This window comes from Anomaloglossus baeobatrachus, chromosome 1 (assembly GCF_048569485.1).
Source record: "Anomaloglossus baeobatrachus isolate aAnoBae1 chromosome 1, aAnoBae1.hap1, whole genome shotgun sequence".
Classification (NCBI taxonomy): Eukaryota; Metazoa; Chordata; class Amphibia; order Anura; family Aromobatidae; genus Anomaloglossus; species Anomaloglossus baeobatrachus.
The window spans coordinates 846,731,423-846,750,834 of record NC_134353.1 but is presented as its reverse complement, the minus strand read 5'-3'; the positions used below and the strand labels follow the sequence as shown (position 1 = coordinate 846,750,834).

Here is a 19,412-nt window from a genome sequence, read left to right as displayed (position 1 = left end):
GAACAACGGGGGTGGGTGCTATCGCGCACGACATCGCTAGCTATCGCTAGCGATGTCGCAGCGTGTAAAGCACCCTATAGAGTGAATGCAGACTAATCACTTTAGACCAGACAATCCCTTTAATTTTATTGCAGCCTCTGTGGCCTTTCAGAAAAGGTGTGTATGTACTGACAGACCACTGGACACTTAAGGCCCCGTCACACACAGAGATACATCTTTGGCAGATCAGTGGTTGCAGTGAAATCATGGACATATTGTTCCATTTGTACACAGCCACAAACCTGGCACTGATTGTCCACAATTTCACTGCAACCACAGATCTGCCACAGATCTGCCACAGATCTGCCACAGATCTGCCACAGATCTGCCACAGATCTGCCACAGATCTGCCACAGATCTGCCACAGATCTGCCACAGATTTATCTCTGTGTGTGACAGGGCCTTTAGATTGCACACAGGTGGACTTCCTTTCACTAAGTATGTGACTTACGGTATGAAGGTAACTGCTTGCACCAGAAATTTTTAGGGGCTTCATAGCAAAAGGGGTAAATACATATGCACATGGCAGTTTTTATTTATTTTATCCTACAAATTTAATTTTTGCTTATATTTTTCATTTCATTTCCCCAACTTAGACTATTTAGTGCTGATGCTTCACACAAAAATCAAATTACAAAAATATGTAAACGCAGTAATGTAACAAAATAGGTAAAAAGGCAAGGGGAGTGAATGCTTTTGCAAGGCAATATATCTATAATGATGAAAAAATAAAAATGAATGCCTCCTGGAATTTGACAAAGAAAAAAACAAAAAGGCCCAAAATAGACCTTTCATAAAGAGGTTTAATATTTGCCATGCATAGGATGCATTTTTAATCATGTTAGTGTATTCTATTTTTTTTTAATTGTATTATTTTTGTTTAACAGGTGACACAGTTATTATATTCCCATCACCACCACCTCCCTATTTTGAAGATCCTTTATCACCAGCATCTGGTTCAGATGGGGCACCTTTACCCAGAAGAGAGAATCCCCCCGCTTACAGCAGTATTTTTAACATAAGGTATAGCATATTATCTAGAGATTTGCCGTGACGTTGGCGAGGTAGCTCGAAAAATTGCAATTTTTTGCTAAAAATCTCATTTTTCAAAGTACAGGTTGGAATGTTGGTACTGTGCACACTTTGCAAAACATAATATTTTGAGTAGAGGTTGCTGTTGTGCTGTTTTTAATTGCTATATAGGTTTTTTGTTGGTCCCCATATTGCAGTGCACTTCATTGTTATTTTTCCATCTGTCTTGATTTTTGGCGATTGGTGGCTGTTCACACATTGCCATCTAGCCTTGTCCACAGGCTATATATTCCAAGCAGCATGTGCCTGGGCCTGTCCCGCCCACAACCATGAATGAGTCATGGAGACGAGACTGAAAAGCACCAGGTACGTGCTGTGCAGTCCTATTGTGCATATGTGAGGCCGTTTGGCACACTTTAAATAAAAACATTTTAGTGTAGGACTGCCTCAAGAGATTTGCCGTGACGTTGGCGAGGTAGCTCGAAAAATTGCAATTTTTTGCTAAAAATCTCATTTTTCAAAGTACAGGTTGGAATGTTGGTACTGTGCACACTTTGCAAAACATAATATTTTGAGTAGAGGTTGCTCTAGCATATTATCTAGCCTGGTCCTCTAATACCGGACCGGCTGCCGAGCTCTCAGGAATTGAGATCTTAGATCCTGCCAGATGGACAGTCAGGAACATGTCTATGGTCACTGCAAGAACGATGTGGTTTTGCTGCCACTTTGAAAAACAGCAATAAAAAGGCGCTAAGACTGCAACATGATATCCTTAGGCCGGCTGCAGATGAGCATATAAAAACTCGGGCCAGTCACCTCCGCAAACCACAGACATGACTCCGAGTGCAGATCCGTGTAGTGTTCTGAATATCAGACAACTGCAGGAGCTGGCAGTCATTTATGTGCACTATTCTAGTCCATAACTCACATTCTGCCTTTTTCTTTTTGTTTTCTCATGGATGGTTGGACCGAGTGAAAAATCCTTAATGTGAATAGCCCTTTTGAATATATGGGTCGGTGTGCGGTCTGCGTGCTAGCTGATCAAAAAAATGGACAGACGTCTAATTTATATGCTCGTCCTCATAAGCCCTTAAAGGGAATCTGTCAGCAGGTTTTTGCTACCTCATCTGAGAGCAGCATAATTTAGGCAAAGTGACTCTGAATCCAATGACGTATCACTTAGATTACCAGCTGCAGCAGTTCTGACACAATCAGAATTTTTAGCTTTAGGGGTGCTTCACACATAGCGAGATCGCTACCGAAATCGCTGCTACGGCACGGTTTTGGTGACGCAACAGTGACCTCATTAGCGATCTTGCTGTGTGTGACACTGAGCAGCGATCTGGCCCCTGCTGCGAGATCGCTGCTCGTTACACACAGCCCTGGTTCGTTTTCTTCAAAGGCGCTCTCCCGCTGTGACACACAGATCGCTGTGTGTGACAGCGAGAGAGCGACGAAATGACGCGAGCAGAGAGCAGGAGCCGGCATCTGGCAGCTGCGGTAAGTTGTAACCAGGGTAAACATCGGGTAACCAAGGTTGTTACCCGATATTAACCTTAGTTACCAGCCTCCGCAGCTCTCACGCTCCCTGTGCTGCCGGCTCCGGCTCTCTGCACATGTAGCTGCAGTACACATCGGGTTAATTAACCCGATGTGTACTGTAGCTAGGAGAGCAGGGAGCCAGCGCTAAGCAGTGTGCGCGGCTCCCTGCTCTCGCGGTTATGATCGCTGCTTCGGCTGCTGTGTTTGACAGCTAAGCAGCGATCATAACAGCGACTTACAAGGTCGCTGTTACGTCACAGAAAATGGTGACGCAACAGCGACCTCGTTGTTGCTGTCGCTTAGTGTGAACCAGTCCTTAGTCATGTAGCCCACACCAGGCTCTCAATAAAGATTGTACATTGACAGTGAAGTGTCAATCACAGGAGGGGGCGTGCCGGACTGTCTAGCAGTATTAGCTAGACCTAGGAATGATAATCACCAAGTGATAAAGCCTTTAGTTTAAGTAAACAACAGCATGGAGCCGGATAAGAGAGGTATAGTTGATTTTAGTTTTTTTAACCGCTACAGCATAGCAAACTACATAGCAAAAACCTGCTGACAGATTCCCTTTACACACACATTTTATGAAACTATGCCTACTTTTATATACCAATTGTGGAGGTTTCTACACCACTCTAAACGCTTGGACACATTTGTCATTGAGAGCAGTGGTTTTCTAATTGCAGCTCTTCCGTGGAATCTAGATTTGTGCAGCTCCCGATGAACAGTTTTCGTGGAAACTGGGTTCTGTAGGTGTTCATTGAGCTCAGCAGTGATTTTCAGAGCCGTGGTCTTGCGATGCTCTCTCACAATTCACTTTAGAGTCCGACAGTCTCTCTCACTCAACTTCGACTTTCGTTCAGACCTGTGCTTTGTTGCAGACGTTTTTCCTTCTCTTTCAAACGCAGTCATTGCTTTGGAGACAGTAACTCTTCACACGCCAAGCATTCAGGCACTTTCTGTTACACTAGCGCCTGCCATGCGAGCACCAACAATTTGGCCTCTTTGAAAATCCGAGATGTCTGCCATTGGCATCTGGTTCTCATCAATGTTCTTACAATTCTGCAAAACAAACAGTTAATCTACATACACACATCACAGAACACAAATAATCAACCACAAAACATTAACATAGGTCACGGTTTGCATGTTAATAACATGCCCGAAAATTATGCCAAAACGTTAGGTGTTTCCATTATTTTGTCCAACCCCTGTGTATGTATGTGTATATATATAATATATATATAAAATTTCCCAAAATACTACTATATTGATCACAAGTTGTATATATGACTAGCTTATCTCACCACAACAAGAAAATGGACCCCAGACCTAAACCCAGTATAAATGCAGACTCTGAACTCAAAGTAAGTGTAATCTCTAAAATCAATAAGTCCCCTGTATGACAGATTAGACCCCAGAATAAGATAAAACAAAAAGCCAGCACCAAATGTGCACTACAGCACTAAACATTCCAAACTGTACTTATTATAAAAAATTTTTTTGAGATTTTTGGCAAAAAATTGCAATTTCTTGAGCTGCTTCGCCACGTCACGGCAAATCTCATTTGAAGCAGTCCTACACTAAAATATTTTTATAAAATGTGCCATACGGCCTCACATATGAATAGTAGAACTGCTCTTAGCAGCACTCACCTGGTCTATTTCAATCCCGTACCCATGACTGAGTCATGGCTGTGGGCGGGACAGGTCCAAGCAAATGCTGCATGAAGTAAATAGCCTGTGGACAAAGCCTGATGACTTAATGTGAACAGTCACCAACCGCCAAAATCCAGACAGATGGAATACATCCCAAATTGGGGTGCATAGCAAGGTGGAGGTCAACCACCGACCAATTCAATGAAGAAAAAACAAAAAGCCAGCACCAAATGTGCACTACAGCACTAAACATTCCAAACTGTACTTATTATAAAAAAAATTTTGAGATTTTTGGCAAAAAATTGCAATTTCTTGAGCTGCTTCGCCACGTCACGGCAAATCTCATTTGAAGCAGTCCTACACTAAAATATTTTTATAAAATGTGCCATACGGCCTCACATATGAATAGTAGAACTGCTCTTAGCAGCACTCACCTGGTCTATTTCAATCCCGTACCCATGACTGAGTCATGGCTGTGGGCGGGACAGGTCCAAGCAAATGCTGCATGAAGTAAATAGCCTGTGGACAAAGCCTGATGACTTAATGTGAACAGTCACCAACCGCCAAAATCCAGACAGATGGAATACATCCCAAATTGGGGTGCATAGCAAGGTGGAGGTCAACCACCGACCAATTCAATGAAGAAAAAACAAAAAGCCAGCACCAAATGTGCACTACAGCACTAAACATTCCAAACTGTACTTATTATAAAAAATTTGACGTGGCGTGACGTGACGTGGCGAAGCAGCTCAATAAATTGCAATTTTTTGCCAAAAATCTCAAAAAATTTTTTATAATAAGTACAGTTTGGAATGTTTAGTGCTGTAGTGCACATTTGGTGCTGGCTTTTTGTTTTTTCTTCCCAGAATAAGATAGCAGACTAGTTCGGGTGAGAGAACTGATATATAGTATCCATATATTTGGTAAAACAGAAGTGGTACTGCGCGCTGCCCATATAGACAAGACAACAGAAGTCATATTGTGTAGTGTCCATACAGGATGATACTATACATGATACTAAGTTGTACTGTATAGTGTCTGAATACTCAACATAGGAGAAGCTGTATTACACAGAGACCGTTATATTGTGGATATAAAAAGTCTACACACCCCTGTTTTTTGGTTATATGAAAAAAATCATACCAAGAATTATTTCAGAATATTTCCACCATTATTGTTACTTATACTCTGTATAAATCCATTGAGAAACAAAGAACACTTTTTGAGGGAGAAAATATAACTAAAACTAATTTAATATGGTTGCATAAATCTGAACACCCTCTTATAATTGTGGATGTTGTTGTGAATTAATCAATCAGATTTGTACTCATGGTAAATAGTAGTCAGTACACAGCTGCCATCATTTACAATGATTACTTCCATATAAAGTTTAGCTGTTCTAGTAGGATTTTCCTGCCCTTTTCTAAGGCCCATTTCACACGTCAGTGAAAAACACGCACATGTCCCTCCGTGTGCCGTTATTCACGGCACACGTGGGTTGTCCAAGAGAAATCCGGGCTCCGTTCTCCGTGGTCCATGATTGCACATAGAGATTAACTCACCTGTGCCCTCTCCCGCTCTCCATGGTGCTGATCGCTCCCGCGGTGCAGCATCTGGCCGGCGGTGACCCCTGCAGCAGCTGCTTCCGGGTCGGCTGTGTCGCGCATAATGAATATGCACGACAGTAATGAGCCGGCTCAGAAGCAGCAGGCTGCACGGGCTGCAGAGGACATCGCTGCAGCCGGGTGAGTAAAAATGATTTTTATTTGTTATGCACGTTTTTTTCTGGCACGTGTTTCACGGACCACACCACTGCATGGTCTGTGGGACGTCAGTGATGCCAGAAAAAAATTGACTTGTCTCCGTGCGGCAATCACGCACACGCGGTTACGCCGCACGGAGACACGGTCAGTGAAAAATTACTGATGTGTGAGCAGACCCATTCATTATAATGGGTCTGTGTATGTCAGTGTCTGGTACGTAGAAAAAAAAAAGCACAAACGTACCAGAATCACTGACGTGTGAAACAGGCCTTAGTTGCACTTTACAGCTAAATCCATGGTCCGTAAACTGTTTACAGCAAAGTAAGGCTGGGTTCACATGTGCCGTAGTAATCTGTTATCACAGATCTGTTAGAAATCTGTTTGCAAAAAAGTTCTGCAAACACAACTTTTTTGTGCATTGTTAAATAACAGATGTCGGCTGGATCTGTTTTTAACATGTGTAGTCAATGGGAACAGATCCATTAATGGATTGCTATTTATCTTCCATTTGTAACGGTTCTGTTAAGAAAATAACGGATCCGTTACAAATGAAAGTAGAATGGATGGCTAAATAGCAATCCGTTAACGTATCAGTTGTCCACAGACTCCCATGTTAAAAAAAAAAAAAAAAAAGGACCCGGCAGAAATCAGTTTCACAACGGATCCGTTCTAATGGATGATTACAGTGCATGTGAACTTAGCCTAAAGGGTGCTTTACACGTTGCGACATCGGCAACGAGATATCGTCGGGGTCATGTCGTTAGTTGCGCACATCCGGCGCCGTTACCGACATCGCAGCGTGTAACGCAAATGAGCGAAGATCAACGAGCACAAAAACGTCAAAAATCGTTGCTCGTTGTCACGTCGCTCATTTCCATAATATCGCTGCAGCGACAGGTACGATGTTGTTTGTCGTTCCTGCGGTAGCACACATCGCCTGCACCGGAAAAGGAGGAAGGAAGGAGGTGGGCGGCATGTTCTAGTCGCTCATCTCCGCCCCTCCTTTTCTATTGGGCGGCGGTTCAGTGACGCTGCTGTGACGCTGAATGAACCGCCCCCTTAGAAAGGAGGCGGATCGCCGGTCACAGCGACGTCGCAGGGCAGGTAAGTGCGTGTGACGCTGCCGTAGCGATAATGTTCGCTACGGCAGCGATCACCACATATCGGCCGTACGACGGAGGCGGGTGCTATCGCGCTTGGCATCGCTAGCATCGGCTAGCGTTGTCGCAGCGTGTAAAGCCCGCTTTAGTGTTTTCATTGTGGAAAGTTATCATTCAGGAGTAGGATACAAAAAAAAAATGTCCAAGGCATTAGATACATTATGAGACACTGTGAAGACTGTCATCATGAAGTAGAAATAAATTTGACAAAATAGTGATATTACCTAGAACTGGACATCCTTCACAAATTGCTAAAAAAAAACCCAAGCAGTAAATGGGTCTGGGAGGCTGCCAAGAGGCCTACAGCAACATTAAAGGTGCTGCAGACGTTTTTGGCAAATACATGTTGTGTACTGCACATGACAATAGTCTCCTGTTTTCTTCATTTTTTCTGGCCTGTGGGATAGAGTGGAAGTTTGTCTTACAAAAAAAAACATCCAAGCCCTGCAATGTGTGCCAAAACCTGTATCAAGTCTGCCAAAATCACGTGGAAAAATGTTTTATGGTCTGATGAGATCAAGGTTGAACTTTTTGGTTATAATTCCAAAAGTTGTGTTTGGTGCAAAGCCAACACTGTGCATCAAAAAAAGAAAACTATACCCACAGTGAAGCATGATGGGGGCAGCATTATGCTTTGGGATGTTCTTGGGCAGCTGGAACTATGGCTTTGGTCAAAATGGAGGGAATTATGAACAGTTTGAAATAGTCAATTTGGCATCAAAACCTACATGCCTCTGCTAAAAAGATGAAGAGAAATGTCACCCTTCAGCACAGCACTGACCTGAACTATTCCTTGAAATCGAAAAAGAAAAAAAAAAAAAGGTTTATCCAGAAGAAGATCAAAGTTTTGGAAAAGCCCTGCCAGAGCCGAGACTTGATTCAAATTTAAAACCTTTGGTTTGACCTAAAGAGGGCGCTGTACACAAGAGATACCCTCGCAATCTGATAGTTTTGGAACACTATTGCAGGGCAGAGTGTGCAAAATTGCCAATTCTAGATGTGCCATGCTGACTCCTAACCAAAAATTCTCAATGCTGTCATAAATTGAAAGGTTACTTTAACAAAGTAATAGTTTAAGGGTGTGTATATTTATGCAACCACATTTTAGGTTTTTATTTTCCTTTTTCTACTTGGAAAGTTTTCAGTTTTTTTCTCAATGGATTTATATAGATTAGGTGACATTAAAGGTGGAGAAAGTTCTGAAATTATTTTTTTTGGTATGATTTTTTTTTTTTTACGACTACAAAAATGTTAAACAGGGGTGTGTAGACTTTTTACATCCTCTGAATATGGAATAAGAGAGACATCTACTGTACATGCTAAATGAACCTACAATGCTTACTCTACATAACTCAATCCCTCTTTTCCATTCTTCATTTGACATCAGTGGCTCTGGTTTAGAGAATGCAAATGCTGTAGTCAAATCCATGAGCCAACATTTTTATGGATACCATTTCGGGTAGATACAATTTTTTGATCACTTCTTATTGTATTTTATTACAATGTTGCAACAGCCAAAAAACAACAACATATTTCTGGTGTTTTAAATTTTATTTTTGTTACACTGTTTACCGATCAGATTAATTTGTTTTATATTTTGATAGATTGGACATTTCTGATTTCAACGATACCAAATGTGTATTTTTTATTGTTTTATTTTCAATGGGGCAAAAGGGAACTAATTTGAATTTTTTACAATTTTTTTTTATATTTTTAAAACTTTTTTTGTTTTGTTTTTACTAGTCTCCATTGGAGACTTGAAGCTGTGATCTTTTGATTGCTTGTGCTGTCCAGAGCAGTGTATCTGCATCAGCATCAGCCTCAAGACTGCTCTGTACAGCAGAAGTGATTAGTGATGAGCGAGTATGCTTGTCACTACTCGGTACTCGCACGAGTATCACTGTACTCGGGCTACTCGGCGGGGACCGAGTAATTTCGCGATACTCGTGGTCTTCATCCCTGCATGTTGGCGCTCTTTTGAGAGCCAGCCCTCATGCAGGGATTGGCTGGCAGACCACTGATATGCCACAGCCCTGTTAGTTGTGGAATTGCAGTGATTGGCCGGCCCGCACAGCGTGACCGAGCCTTTATACCGGCGAGCGCGCTGTGCTCTGCACACAGCCATCTCGTATTCCCTGCTTTCCCGGCCCACAGGCGCCTATGATTGGTTGCAGTGAGACACGCCCCCACGCTGAGTGACAGGTGTCTCACTGCACCCAATCACAGCAGTCGGTGGGCGTGTGTATACTGTGCAGTGACATTTTTTTGAGCAGCGGAATCCTTAGGATTTCACTGCGCATGCTCTCTCTGGCTCCCTGGACCCGTAACCAAGATAAATATCGGGTAACCAAGGAAAGTGCTTTACCCGATATTTACCCTGGCCACGTGTGCAGGGAGCGCGACACTTCCCCGCTCGGCTCCGCCCCCTCCCGCACTCCACTCCGCATGTATATATATATATATATATATATAATACACACACGCACACACACACTCACCTGTCCTCAGCGCCATGGCCCCGCTCGGCTCCACCCACTCCTCACTCCTCCCCCGCACAGATTCTCGGCGGCCGAGCGATCAGCTGATCACCCGGCGCTGGGAGCGATCAGCTGATCACCCGGCGCTGGGAGCGATCAGCTGATCACCCGGCGGCCTGCTGCAGGGAGCGATCAGCTGATCACCCGGCGGCCGGCTTCTGGGAGCGATCAGCTGATCGTTCACAATAGTCTGCCGCCGGTAAAACTGTAAAAAATAAATAAATAAATAATTTAAAAAAACGGCGCCAATTTTAATACCAGCCAGATAAAGCCAGACGGCTGAAGGCTGGTATTCTCAGGATGGGGAGCTCCACGTTATGGGGAGCCCCCCAGCCTAACAATATCAGTCAGCAGCCGCCCAGAATTGCCGCATACATTAGATGCGACAGTTCTGGGACTGTACCCGGCTCTTCCCGATTTGCCCTGGTGCGTTGGCAAATCAGGGTAATAAGGAGTTAATGGCAGCCCATAGCTGCCAATAAGTCCTAGATTAATCATGTCAGGCGTCTCCCCGAGATTCCTTCCATGATTAATCTGTAAATTACAGTAAATAAACACACACACCCGAAAAAATCATTTATTAGAAATAAAAAACACAAACCAATTCCCTCGTAACCAATTTAATAAGCCCCAAAAAGCCCTCCATGTCCGGCGTAAACCACGGACCTCCAGCGTCGCATCCAGCTCTGCTGCATGGAGGTGACAGGAGCAGCAGAAGACACCGCCGCTCCTGTCACCTCCACGCAGCAACTGAGGTGAGTAGCGCGATCAGCTGCTGTCAGTCAGGTAACTCACGGCCACCGCTGGATCCAGCGGTGGCCGCGGATAACCTTAGTGACAGCTCAGCTCATCGCGCTACTCACCTCAGTTGCTGTGTGAAGCTGACAGGAGCGGCGGTGTATTCTGCAGCTCCTGTCACCTCCATGCAGCAGAGCTGGATGCGACGCTGGACCATCCTGGATTCCGCCGGACATGGAGGGCTTTTTGGGGCTTATTAAATTGGTTACGAGGGAATTGGTTTGTGTTTTTTATTTCTAATAAAGGATTTTTTCGGGTGTGTGTGTTTATTTACTGTAATTTACAGATTAATCATGGAAGGAATCTCGGGGAGACGCCTGACATGATTAATCTAGGACTTATTGGCAGCTATGGGCTGCCATTAACTCCTTATTACCCCGATTTGCCAACGCACCAGGGCAAATCGGGAAGAGCCGGGTACAGTCCCAGAACTGTCGCATCTAATGTATGCGGCAATTCTGGGCGGCTGCTGACTGATATTGTTAGGCTGGGGGGCTCCCCATAACGTGGAGCTCCGCATCCTGAGAATACCAGCCTTCAGCCGTCTGGCTTTATCTGGTTGGTATTAAAATTGGGGGGACCGCACGCTGGTTTTTTAAATTATTTAATTATTTATTTCACTGCACAGTATACACACGCCCACCGGCTGCTGTGATTGGGTGCAGTGAGACACCTGTCACTCAGCATGGGGGCGTGTCTCACTGCAACCAATCATAGGCGCCGAAAAGCAGGAAAGCAGGGAATACGAGATTGATTAATGAGCGGCCGGCTTTTTCAAAAGAGGAAAAGCCGCCGGAGTTTAGTGAACAGCTGTGCAGCGCCGCGGCAGTGATCGGGGAACGGTAAGTAAGAGAGAGGGGGGAGAATGACCGACAGACTGTGAGAGGGGGACAGACAAGACAGAGAGACCGACCGACGGACTGAGGGAGATAGAATGGAAAAAAAAAAATGACCGACATCGCTAGTAAAAAGCACAAAACATGCGTTTTGGACATCGGAGTGCCACACAATGTTTTTATGTAAAATCTTTCATATAATAATCTCAAAAAGTAACACACACCAGCTCTATCTCACTATTGGGTATGTGCCCTTAACATTTCTGCCATGAAAATTCATTTTGGTGTCATTTTGGAAGGTTTTCTGGCGAGTCCGTAAAAATGGCGTAAAACGCGGACAAAATTGTTCACAGCTGTGACTTTTGAGTGATAAATGCTTCAACAGGTCTTCCCCATGCTGTTGCCATATCATTTGAGCACTCTTCTGAGACTTTTGTGACATTTTTAGGGTTTCTACATGCTGCCGGGGGTCATTTCATAAAAATACTCAGGTCTCCCATAGGATAACATTGGGCTCGGTGCTCGGGCCGAGTACACGAGTATCTTGGGATGCTCGGCCCGAGCCTCGAGCACCCGAGCTTTTTGGTACTCGCTCATCACTAGAAGTGATGTCTTCTTATGAACGCCTCTGCAGCCACGATTGTTACTCCCTTGTTAAAAAGGTAGTTTCCTACTCTTAAAGGGAACCAAACATCAAGATTTTCGTATATAAGGTAACGCCAGTGCAGTACTGGCACTACTGGGCACAGTCTGTACATACCATTAGTGGGCAAGTCGGATGTTTAGGCTTTGAAATCCAAGTTTGTGAAGTTTCAAAATTCATCATCTTTTTGACTGACCGTTGCACCTCTGCTGATAATATCCGGGCGGGTTATGCACATGGATCCCCCGCTGCCTGTTCCTTCCTCTCTCTGGCTCTATGCAAATTTTTCTATTCAGTAACATGGCGTTGAAGTTGGCGCCTGCGCATAGTGCTTATCTCCGGCGCCATGTTTCTGAAGCCCGCATTGCCTAGTCTTGTGCCTGAGAGGGCGGCGCATGCAAAATTCAGCCAGACATGAAGACAGTTTGCTTATAGATTGGGGATAATCCCTCATTGTTCTACAAGACTCTTGGGAGTTTAGTATTGAAGTTTTTGTTGACTCATGAAATTGTTTTGGCCACTGAAGGCCAGACACCCATTGTATTGCTAATCCAATGTAAATTACCTCAGTGGCCATTGCCTAGTCTGTGGATTTCAGACTACATGTAAATATCCTCAGTCTTTCTATCCACATCATTTAAATTAACATTATCCATGCAGCTTGAAATTCATCCAATAAGAGAAGCAACCTTGCACAACCAATCCGATAAGAGCACAGTATATCTTAAGGGAAGGCTATAGCTATAAAAGGGGACTTCTTGGAGTCACCAGTGTTGATGGATGTTGCATGATCCAGTCTAAGCTCTTAGGAGCTGGCTAGGGGATCAGAACCAGAATGCCTTGTGGACTTGGTCTAGTGACTTTGGCTCCAACTAGAGGATCACTTGGCTACATGGCTTCAATCCAGGGACTCCGATTCCGATTGGAGACCATAACTACAGTCTAGGGATTTTGACTCCGGCTGCCAGGATTATATCATCATACCAGAGACTACTTAAGGAAGAAACCTAGGTTGGGACAATTTGGTCACCTGACTACAGACTTTGCAGACCTCAGCCAGCTTCCTAAATCTGGCGTTATTCCATTCTCGGTGGGTGCCTGCCGAAAGCGGGGTGCTGCTGGATTGGAGTAAGTAGCCCTGGAAGCTCTGAGGCACAGACATTCTAATCTCTGGTGAGCCAGCGGAAGGGGGAGACTCTGTTGCCTGTTACATTTGTGTGTTTTGCTGGTTATGTGCCGTTAATTGTTTGGGGATCCAATAGTCTTAATATTGTGATTCCCTCACCCTGTGTTGTCTGAGTAGAGTTCCGCCCACGGTTAAGGAGGTCGGGCATTCAATTGGGATGAGCCCTGGGCCTTGCTGTCTTTCTAAAGGTGGCCGGGCCAGCGGACGAGAGCACCCACTGACCCCCGTGTCTCCACACTCACTTCTTCAGATCTCGTTGTGACCGCGGGAGCGTGCGCAGTAACAACAGGACTGGAGAACAGCTGATCTTACCGATTAGCTGCAGCAGACGATATCGTAGCAGACGTCTGCTGCAGCTAATCAGTAAGATCAGCTATTGTCCAGTCCTGTTGTGACTGCGCACGATGCCGCGGTCACAACAAGATCTCAAGAAGCGAGGGTGCATGCGCCGCCCTCTCAGTCACAAGACTAGGTAATGCGGCCTTCAAAAACATGGCGCCGGAGATGAGCGCTATGCGATGGCGCCAACTCCGACACCATGTTACAGAATAAAAATATTTGCATGGGGCCATAGAGAGGGAGGAACAGGCGGTGTGGAGGGGGGGGGAATCCATGTGCATAACCCGCTCGGATATTATCAGCAGAGGTGCAACTGTCAGTCAAAAAGATGATGATTTTTTAAACTTCACAAACTTGGATTTCACAGCCTAAACATCCGAGCTGCCGACTAATGGTACTGTATGTACAGACTGTGCCTGATAGTGTCAGTACTGCACTGGCTGCACCTTATATACCAAAATCCTGATGTTTGGTTCCCTTTAAATTTAAAAATTGCAAAGTCAAGCAACGTTGCTATTTATTTCTTATGAAAAATCCTCTATGTTTTTAAGGACAAAAGAGATTTTTATTAGAGATGAGTGAACCCGAGGTTCGGTTTTCGAACCGAACACTAACTAAAAAACCAGGGCTCGGGGTTCGGAGTTCGGATGCTTTACGTGCAAACTTAACTCGCATGACCAACGCTAAGCTCAGGTACGCTTGGTGCTCAACCCATGCGAATCGCTTGCAGTGTGTGAATGACTCACACTGGGGGTAACAACACTGTGATTACATGTAGTGTACAAACCAAAAAAGAAAATATTTCTGCCCACCCGCCCCACAAGTGATCTGCTTATGGCTGGCTGTATATGAGCGGAGACTCAAACTGCCAATCATTGTTTCCGAACCTCCCCGGCAAGGTTCCGTCACATAGAGGTTCGGTTCGGTTGCTGCAAGTGAACCGAGCCTCCACAGATTCACTCATCTTTAAATTTTATCTCTATAGTTTACTGCTTGTTGCCTAGGTTAGAGGCCACTTCTACATTCTTCCAGAGGTGGCTGGTCTCCTGGGCTAGGACTGCTCTGAATCTGGCTAGATCTGGACAACTTCAGTCCACCTGCGCTTCTCCGATGCTGCACGGTTTAGGCCAATGGCACAACCTAGGTTCAATCTATCAGTCATAGGAAGTGCACCGCTGCCGGCAAGTAGGAAGCCAGCAGGCAGGGGAACGTGTTGCACTCCTTGACGATATAGCGAGAGTCATCCTGAGGTGATTTAGAAACATCTGTCTGACATTGATGCATTCTCATGTTTAGCAAAAGAGCTAAATTACTTGTATTGTAAATGAAATTCAGTTTACAGTTTCTATTTTCCTTTTTCTTTCCGCAGGGCATATCCAAACGATAGAGGCCAAGATTGTACAGTATACACAATTCCATTACCAAGTTACTCCAATGAATCATATTCCAATGTGTATTTTGCTTCTGAGCCTCCACCAAAATATGAAGAGAAAGATTCTGCTTTACCTGAAGCCTCCACATCGTCACCCATTGCCCCAAGGGGCCCTACGGAATCGTCATCCAACCCCGCATCAGACCATGTCTAGGGAAGACAGTGAACTGTTATCAGAAGTAACATAAATACCATGACGTGTTCATGGCATAAATATATGACATCTCTGCAGATGTCACCCATTGAATCACTTTCATTAGTGGCAAATCATGGGCCATATGTTAATAGCATATTGCTGTAGCCATTCAGGCTTTACATGGAGTATTTGCTTCCAAAAGAGAAGCCTATAAAATGGTGCCATATAAAGCATTACATGGTGGAACACAGTGCAAATAGCTCAATGGGAACACTGCGATCCATTGTGGAGTCTATACAGTCGTGAGACCTTAAAGGAATACTCTAGGAAAAAATGACTTTATTTTGGTATTCCTAATGTAGGACCTGAGGGGCAGTGCAAAACTCTTCCCATTTGTGTTCTTTAAATGTCTCAAGTCTAGAGCGTACTGTTTCTCAAGACGTTGCTGCTAGTTGACAGATGGAATCTTTTATGCTAGGTGATTTGTGGGAAAATGCATGCGTATTAGGTCTTCTTCAGGAGGAACAAATCTGACTCCTCTAGTGCCATCTATTGGAGAAAACTGCCCTATAAGTCAGTAAATGACCCTTTAATGAGCATTGTTGTATTACTTTGAATATTTAATGGATGAATGTCTTTTCCTTAAGAGATACTGGTCTGACAAATATCATTACAGAATTGTCTTGTAGAGTAGTTACCTATTATTAGTGCCTCTAAAGAGCCTGGTTTCGGCCTCAGAGCAGTCTCTGACCAAAATAACTACCTATGAAAGCTGGGAGCATCCATAAACAGAACCTCTAAACTTGTCATAGCCTCTGACCCAGCCCAAACAAGTACCCTGCTCTGCACTAATGAGGGGCAAAAACTGTGAAACAGCTTTCTCTGGATGGGTGTCTTTTCCTTTTGAAGAAGGTTCATCAAAGTCTTATAAAAAGTCCCTTTAAAAGGGTCAGACATTAACTTTTTGGGTAACATAAGTTCACATGTTGCATTTTTATCTGCGCCCTTGCAGCATTTTTTTAATTTTGTCATCCATTCATTTAAGAATGCAGCAGGGCTTACAATACAAATAAAAAATCCAGCATTTGCACGAGATTTCAAAAACCTCATTGAGTATGCTGGTATTGTAAAACACTACATATTTTACCCAATGTATACTCTGCGTAAAAAAGGCATCAAAAACAACATGTGTGAACATGCACTAAGGTGCCAGCAGTTTTTCTCCCGGAGGAGAGTTAGGTTGCTTGCTCAGGCCCTGAGCTAGACGTAAAAGTATACTTATACGTATCAGATTTGCTGCAGAACTTTCTGCAACATTCATATTCATCTGAATGAGGCTTGCAGATATCCATGTGTTCGCCATCTAAACAACCCTATTAAAGGGAATCTCTCAACAGGTTCTTGCTATGTAATCTGAAAACCACGTTCTGTAGTGGTTAAAACACAGATTTCAGCAATTCCCCTCTTATTAAGGTCCCTGCTGTTGTCTACCTGCAATGTTTGTTTTAGCTTCAGGAGATTATCATTGCCTGACTAGGTCGGCTAGTCCGGCACCCCCCTCCTTCAGTGATTATCAGCTCACTCTCTATAGACATTGTACACAGAGAGCCCAGTGTGGGTGGGAGCAACTTTGTCAGCTCTGCTGCATTGTCTAAAAACTCTTAGGGCGTCTTTGCACGTTGCGACATCGCAAGCCGATGCTGCGATGTCGCACGCGATAGTCCCCGCCCCCGTCACAGGTACGATATCGTGTGATAGCTGGCGTAGCGAAAATTATCGCTACGCCAGCTTCACATGAACTCACCTGCCCTGCGACCGTCGCTCTGGCCGGTGACCCGCCTCCTTCCTAAGGGGGCGGGTCGTGCGGCGTCATAGCGACGTCACACGGCAGGCGACCAATAGCGGTGGAGGGGCGGAGATCAGCAGGATGTAAACATCCCGCCCACCTCCTTCCTTCCGCATATCCTACGGAAGCCGTGGTGACACCGGTAGGAGATGTTCCTCGCTCCTGCGGCTTCACACACAGCGATGTGTGCTGCCGCAGGAGCGAGGAACAACATCGGACCGTCGCGTCAGCGTAATTATGGATTACGCCGACGCTGCACCGATGATACGATTGCGACGATTTTGCGCTCATTAATCGTATCATCTAGGCTTTACACACTACGATGTCGCATGTAATGCCGGATGTGCGTCACTTTCAATTTGACCCCACCGACATCGCACCTGCGATGTCGTAGTGTGCAAAGCCGGCCTTACTGTCTCAGAACCGCTGCACTCAGTAAACTAAGTGATACATCGTCGGATTTAGGATCTCTTTACCTACAATATGCTGCTCTCAGATGAGTTAACAAAAACCTGCTGACATATTCTCTTTAAGGTAAATGGAAGCCACTATCAGCCTGCAGCATATATTTATACTGTATATATGTGTATATATATATATATATATATATATATATTTTTTTTTTTTTATATAATTTTATATATATATATATATATATATATATATATATATATATATATATATATATATATATATATATATATAATATGCTGCAGACTGATAGTGGCTTCCATTTACCTTAAAGAGAATCTGTCAGCAGGTTTTTGTTAACTCATCTGAGAGCAGCATGTGGTGTGCGTGTGTGTGTGTATATATATTATATATATATATATATATACACACACCCCAGCACAATGTCTTTGCTTTTTGTTTTTCACTGGAGAGTTTCTTTATATAAGTAGATAAACTTGTAGTAAAAGTCCTGAGTCCTATATCAGCAATTGGATCAAGGCTGCCAGTTTGGCCTCTATTGTCTCATGTGTGTAATTTCATGTCCAGTATCTGGATTATGTGTTTTCGGAGATTAAATTAAAAGCTTTGATTTTAGTCAGAACTTTTAGTACCCTCTATGGTCTCTTAAAAGCAGTGCAGTAGAAGAGATATTAGATTCCTCATTGTTGCGTCATTTTCCTCAATGTTGCGTCAGGACATCAAATGTCTTAATTAGCACCTTTCAAAAATATATTTTTGACTTTTGTTTTTTAAATTAATTTTAACAATTCTATGTTCTTATTCATGTGCAGCTATTTATTAAACAAAATGCTTAACAAATAGATATTAAAAAGTACAAATAAAACTATTTAAATAAAGCAGATGTATGAATGTATGTGCAATGCTGTCACATGATTGTATTAGGTACAGTCATGGCCAAAAGTGTTGGCACCCTTGAAATTGTTCCAGAAAATGAAGTATATCTCCCAGAAAATTATTGCAATTAACACATGCTTTGTTATACACATGTTTATTTCCTTTGTGTGTATTGGAACAAAAAAAAAAATTGGACATAATTTCACACAAAACCTCAAAAATGGGCTGGACAATATTGTTGGCACCTTTCCAAAATTGTGGGTAAACCACTTTGTTTCAAGCATGTGATGCTCATTCAAACCCACATGTGGCAAGTAATATGCGTGGGCAATATGAAAAATCACACCTGAAACCAGATAAAAAGAGGAGAAGTTGACTAAAACTTTGCATTTTGTATCTGTGTGCCCCACTAAGCATGGAGAACAGAAAAAGGAGAAGAGAGCTGTGAGGACTTGAGAACCAAAATTGTTGAAAAATATCAACAAGCTCAAGGCTACAAGTCCATCTCCAGAGATCTTGCTTAGTGATGGGTGGACTCGCAGATAACCAAGACTGGTGGACCTAACCGGATTTTGAAAAAGAAAAAAAAATCGGTTCCAGCACAGAAGTGATCCCAGACATCTGGCCATACACCCGTCCCCATATAAGTCTATGGGGAAGAGAATCTGGTGTTTAAAATTGGTGGTAGAAGGGATAGGGAGATAGGAGCAGGTGCGCTATACTTACCAAGCTTCCGACGTGGCTGTAACTGCTCCTGCGGCTGCAAATTCACTTCTGGGACGCTCATTGGGCTAATCCATATGCACTGCTTTCCCACCCACCGGCATCTGCAATTGGTTGCATTCAGATGCACACCCACCCTGAGTGACAGTGTGTTTGATGTTTCCAATCACAGACCCGGTCTGCGAGTCTATTGTGGTATAAACATAAATAAATTAGGGGAGGGTCCCCCCATATTATGATACCCAGCACAGATAAAGCATACAGCTAAATGCTGCAGCCCCCAGTTGTGCGCTTATCTTGGCTGTGTATCAAAATAAGAAGAGCCGCATGCTGCTTTTTTTTTTTTTTTAAATTATTTAAATAATTTAAAAAAACGGGGGTGCAGTCCCCCCCTAATTTTGATACCCAGCCACGATAAAGCCCGACAGCTGGGG

At 43.8% G+C, this 19,412-nt stretch overlaps 1 protein-coding gene across 1 annotated transcript in view; it reads left to right on the top strand.

Annotated features, from left to right (window-relative positions):
* Positions 1–17,458, top strand: part of TMEM171 (transmembrane protein 171) — a 40,105-nt gene extending 22,647 nt beyond the window's left edge. Inside the window, exons 2-3 of the mRNA XM_075342166.1 lie at positions 927–1,062; positions 14,903–17,458. Coding sequence (XP_075198281.1) covers positions 927–1,062; positions 14,903–15,119 — 353 coding nt within the window. The 3' untranslated portion in view covers positions 15,120–17,458. The remainder of the gene's footprint in view (positions 1–926; positions 1,063–14,902) is intronic.
* The last annotated feature ends 1,954 nt before the right edge of the window (positions 17,459–19,412 follow it).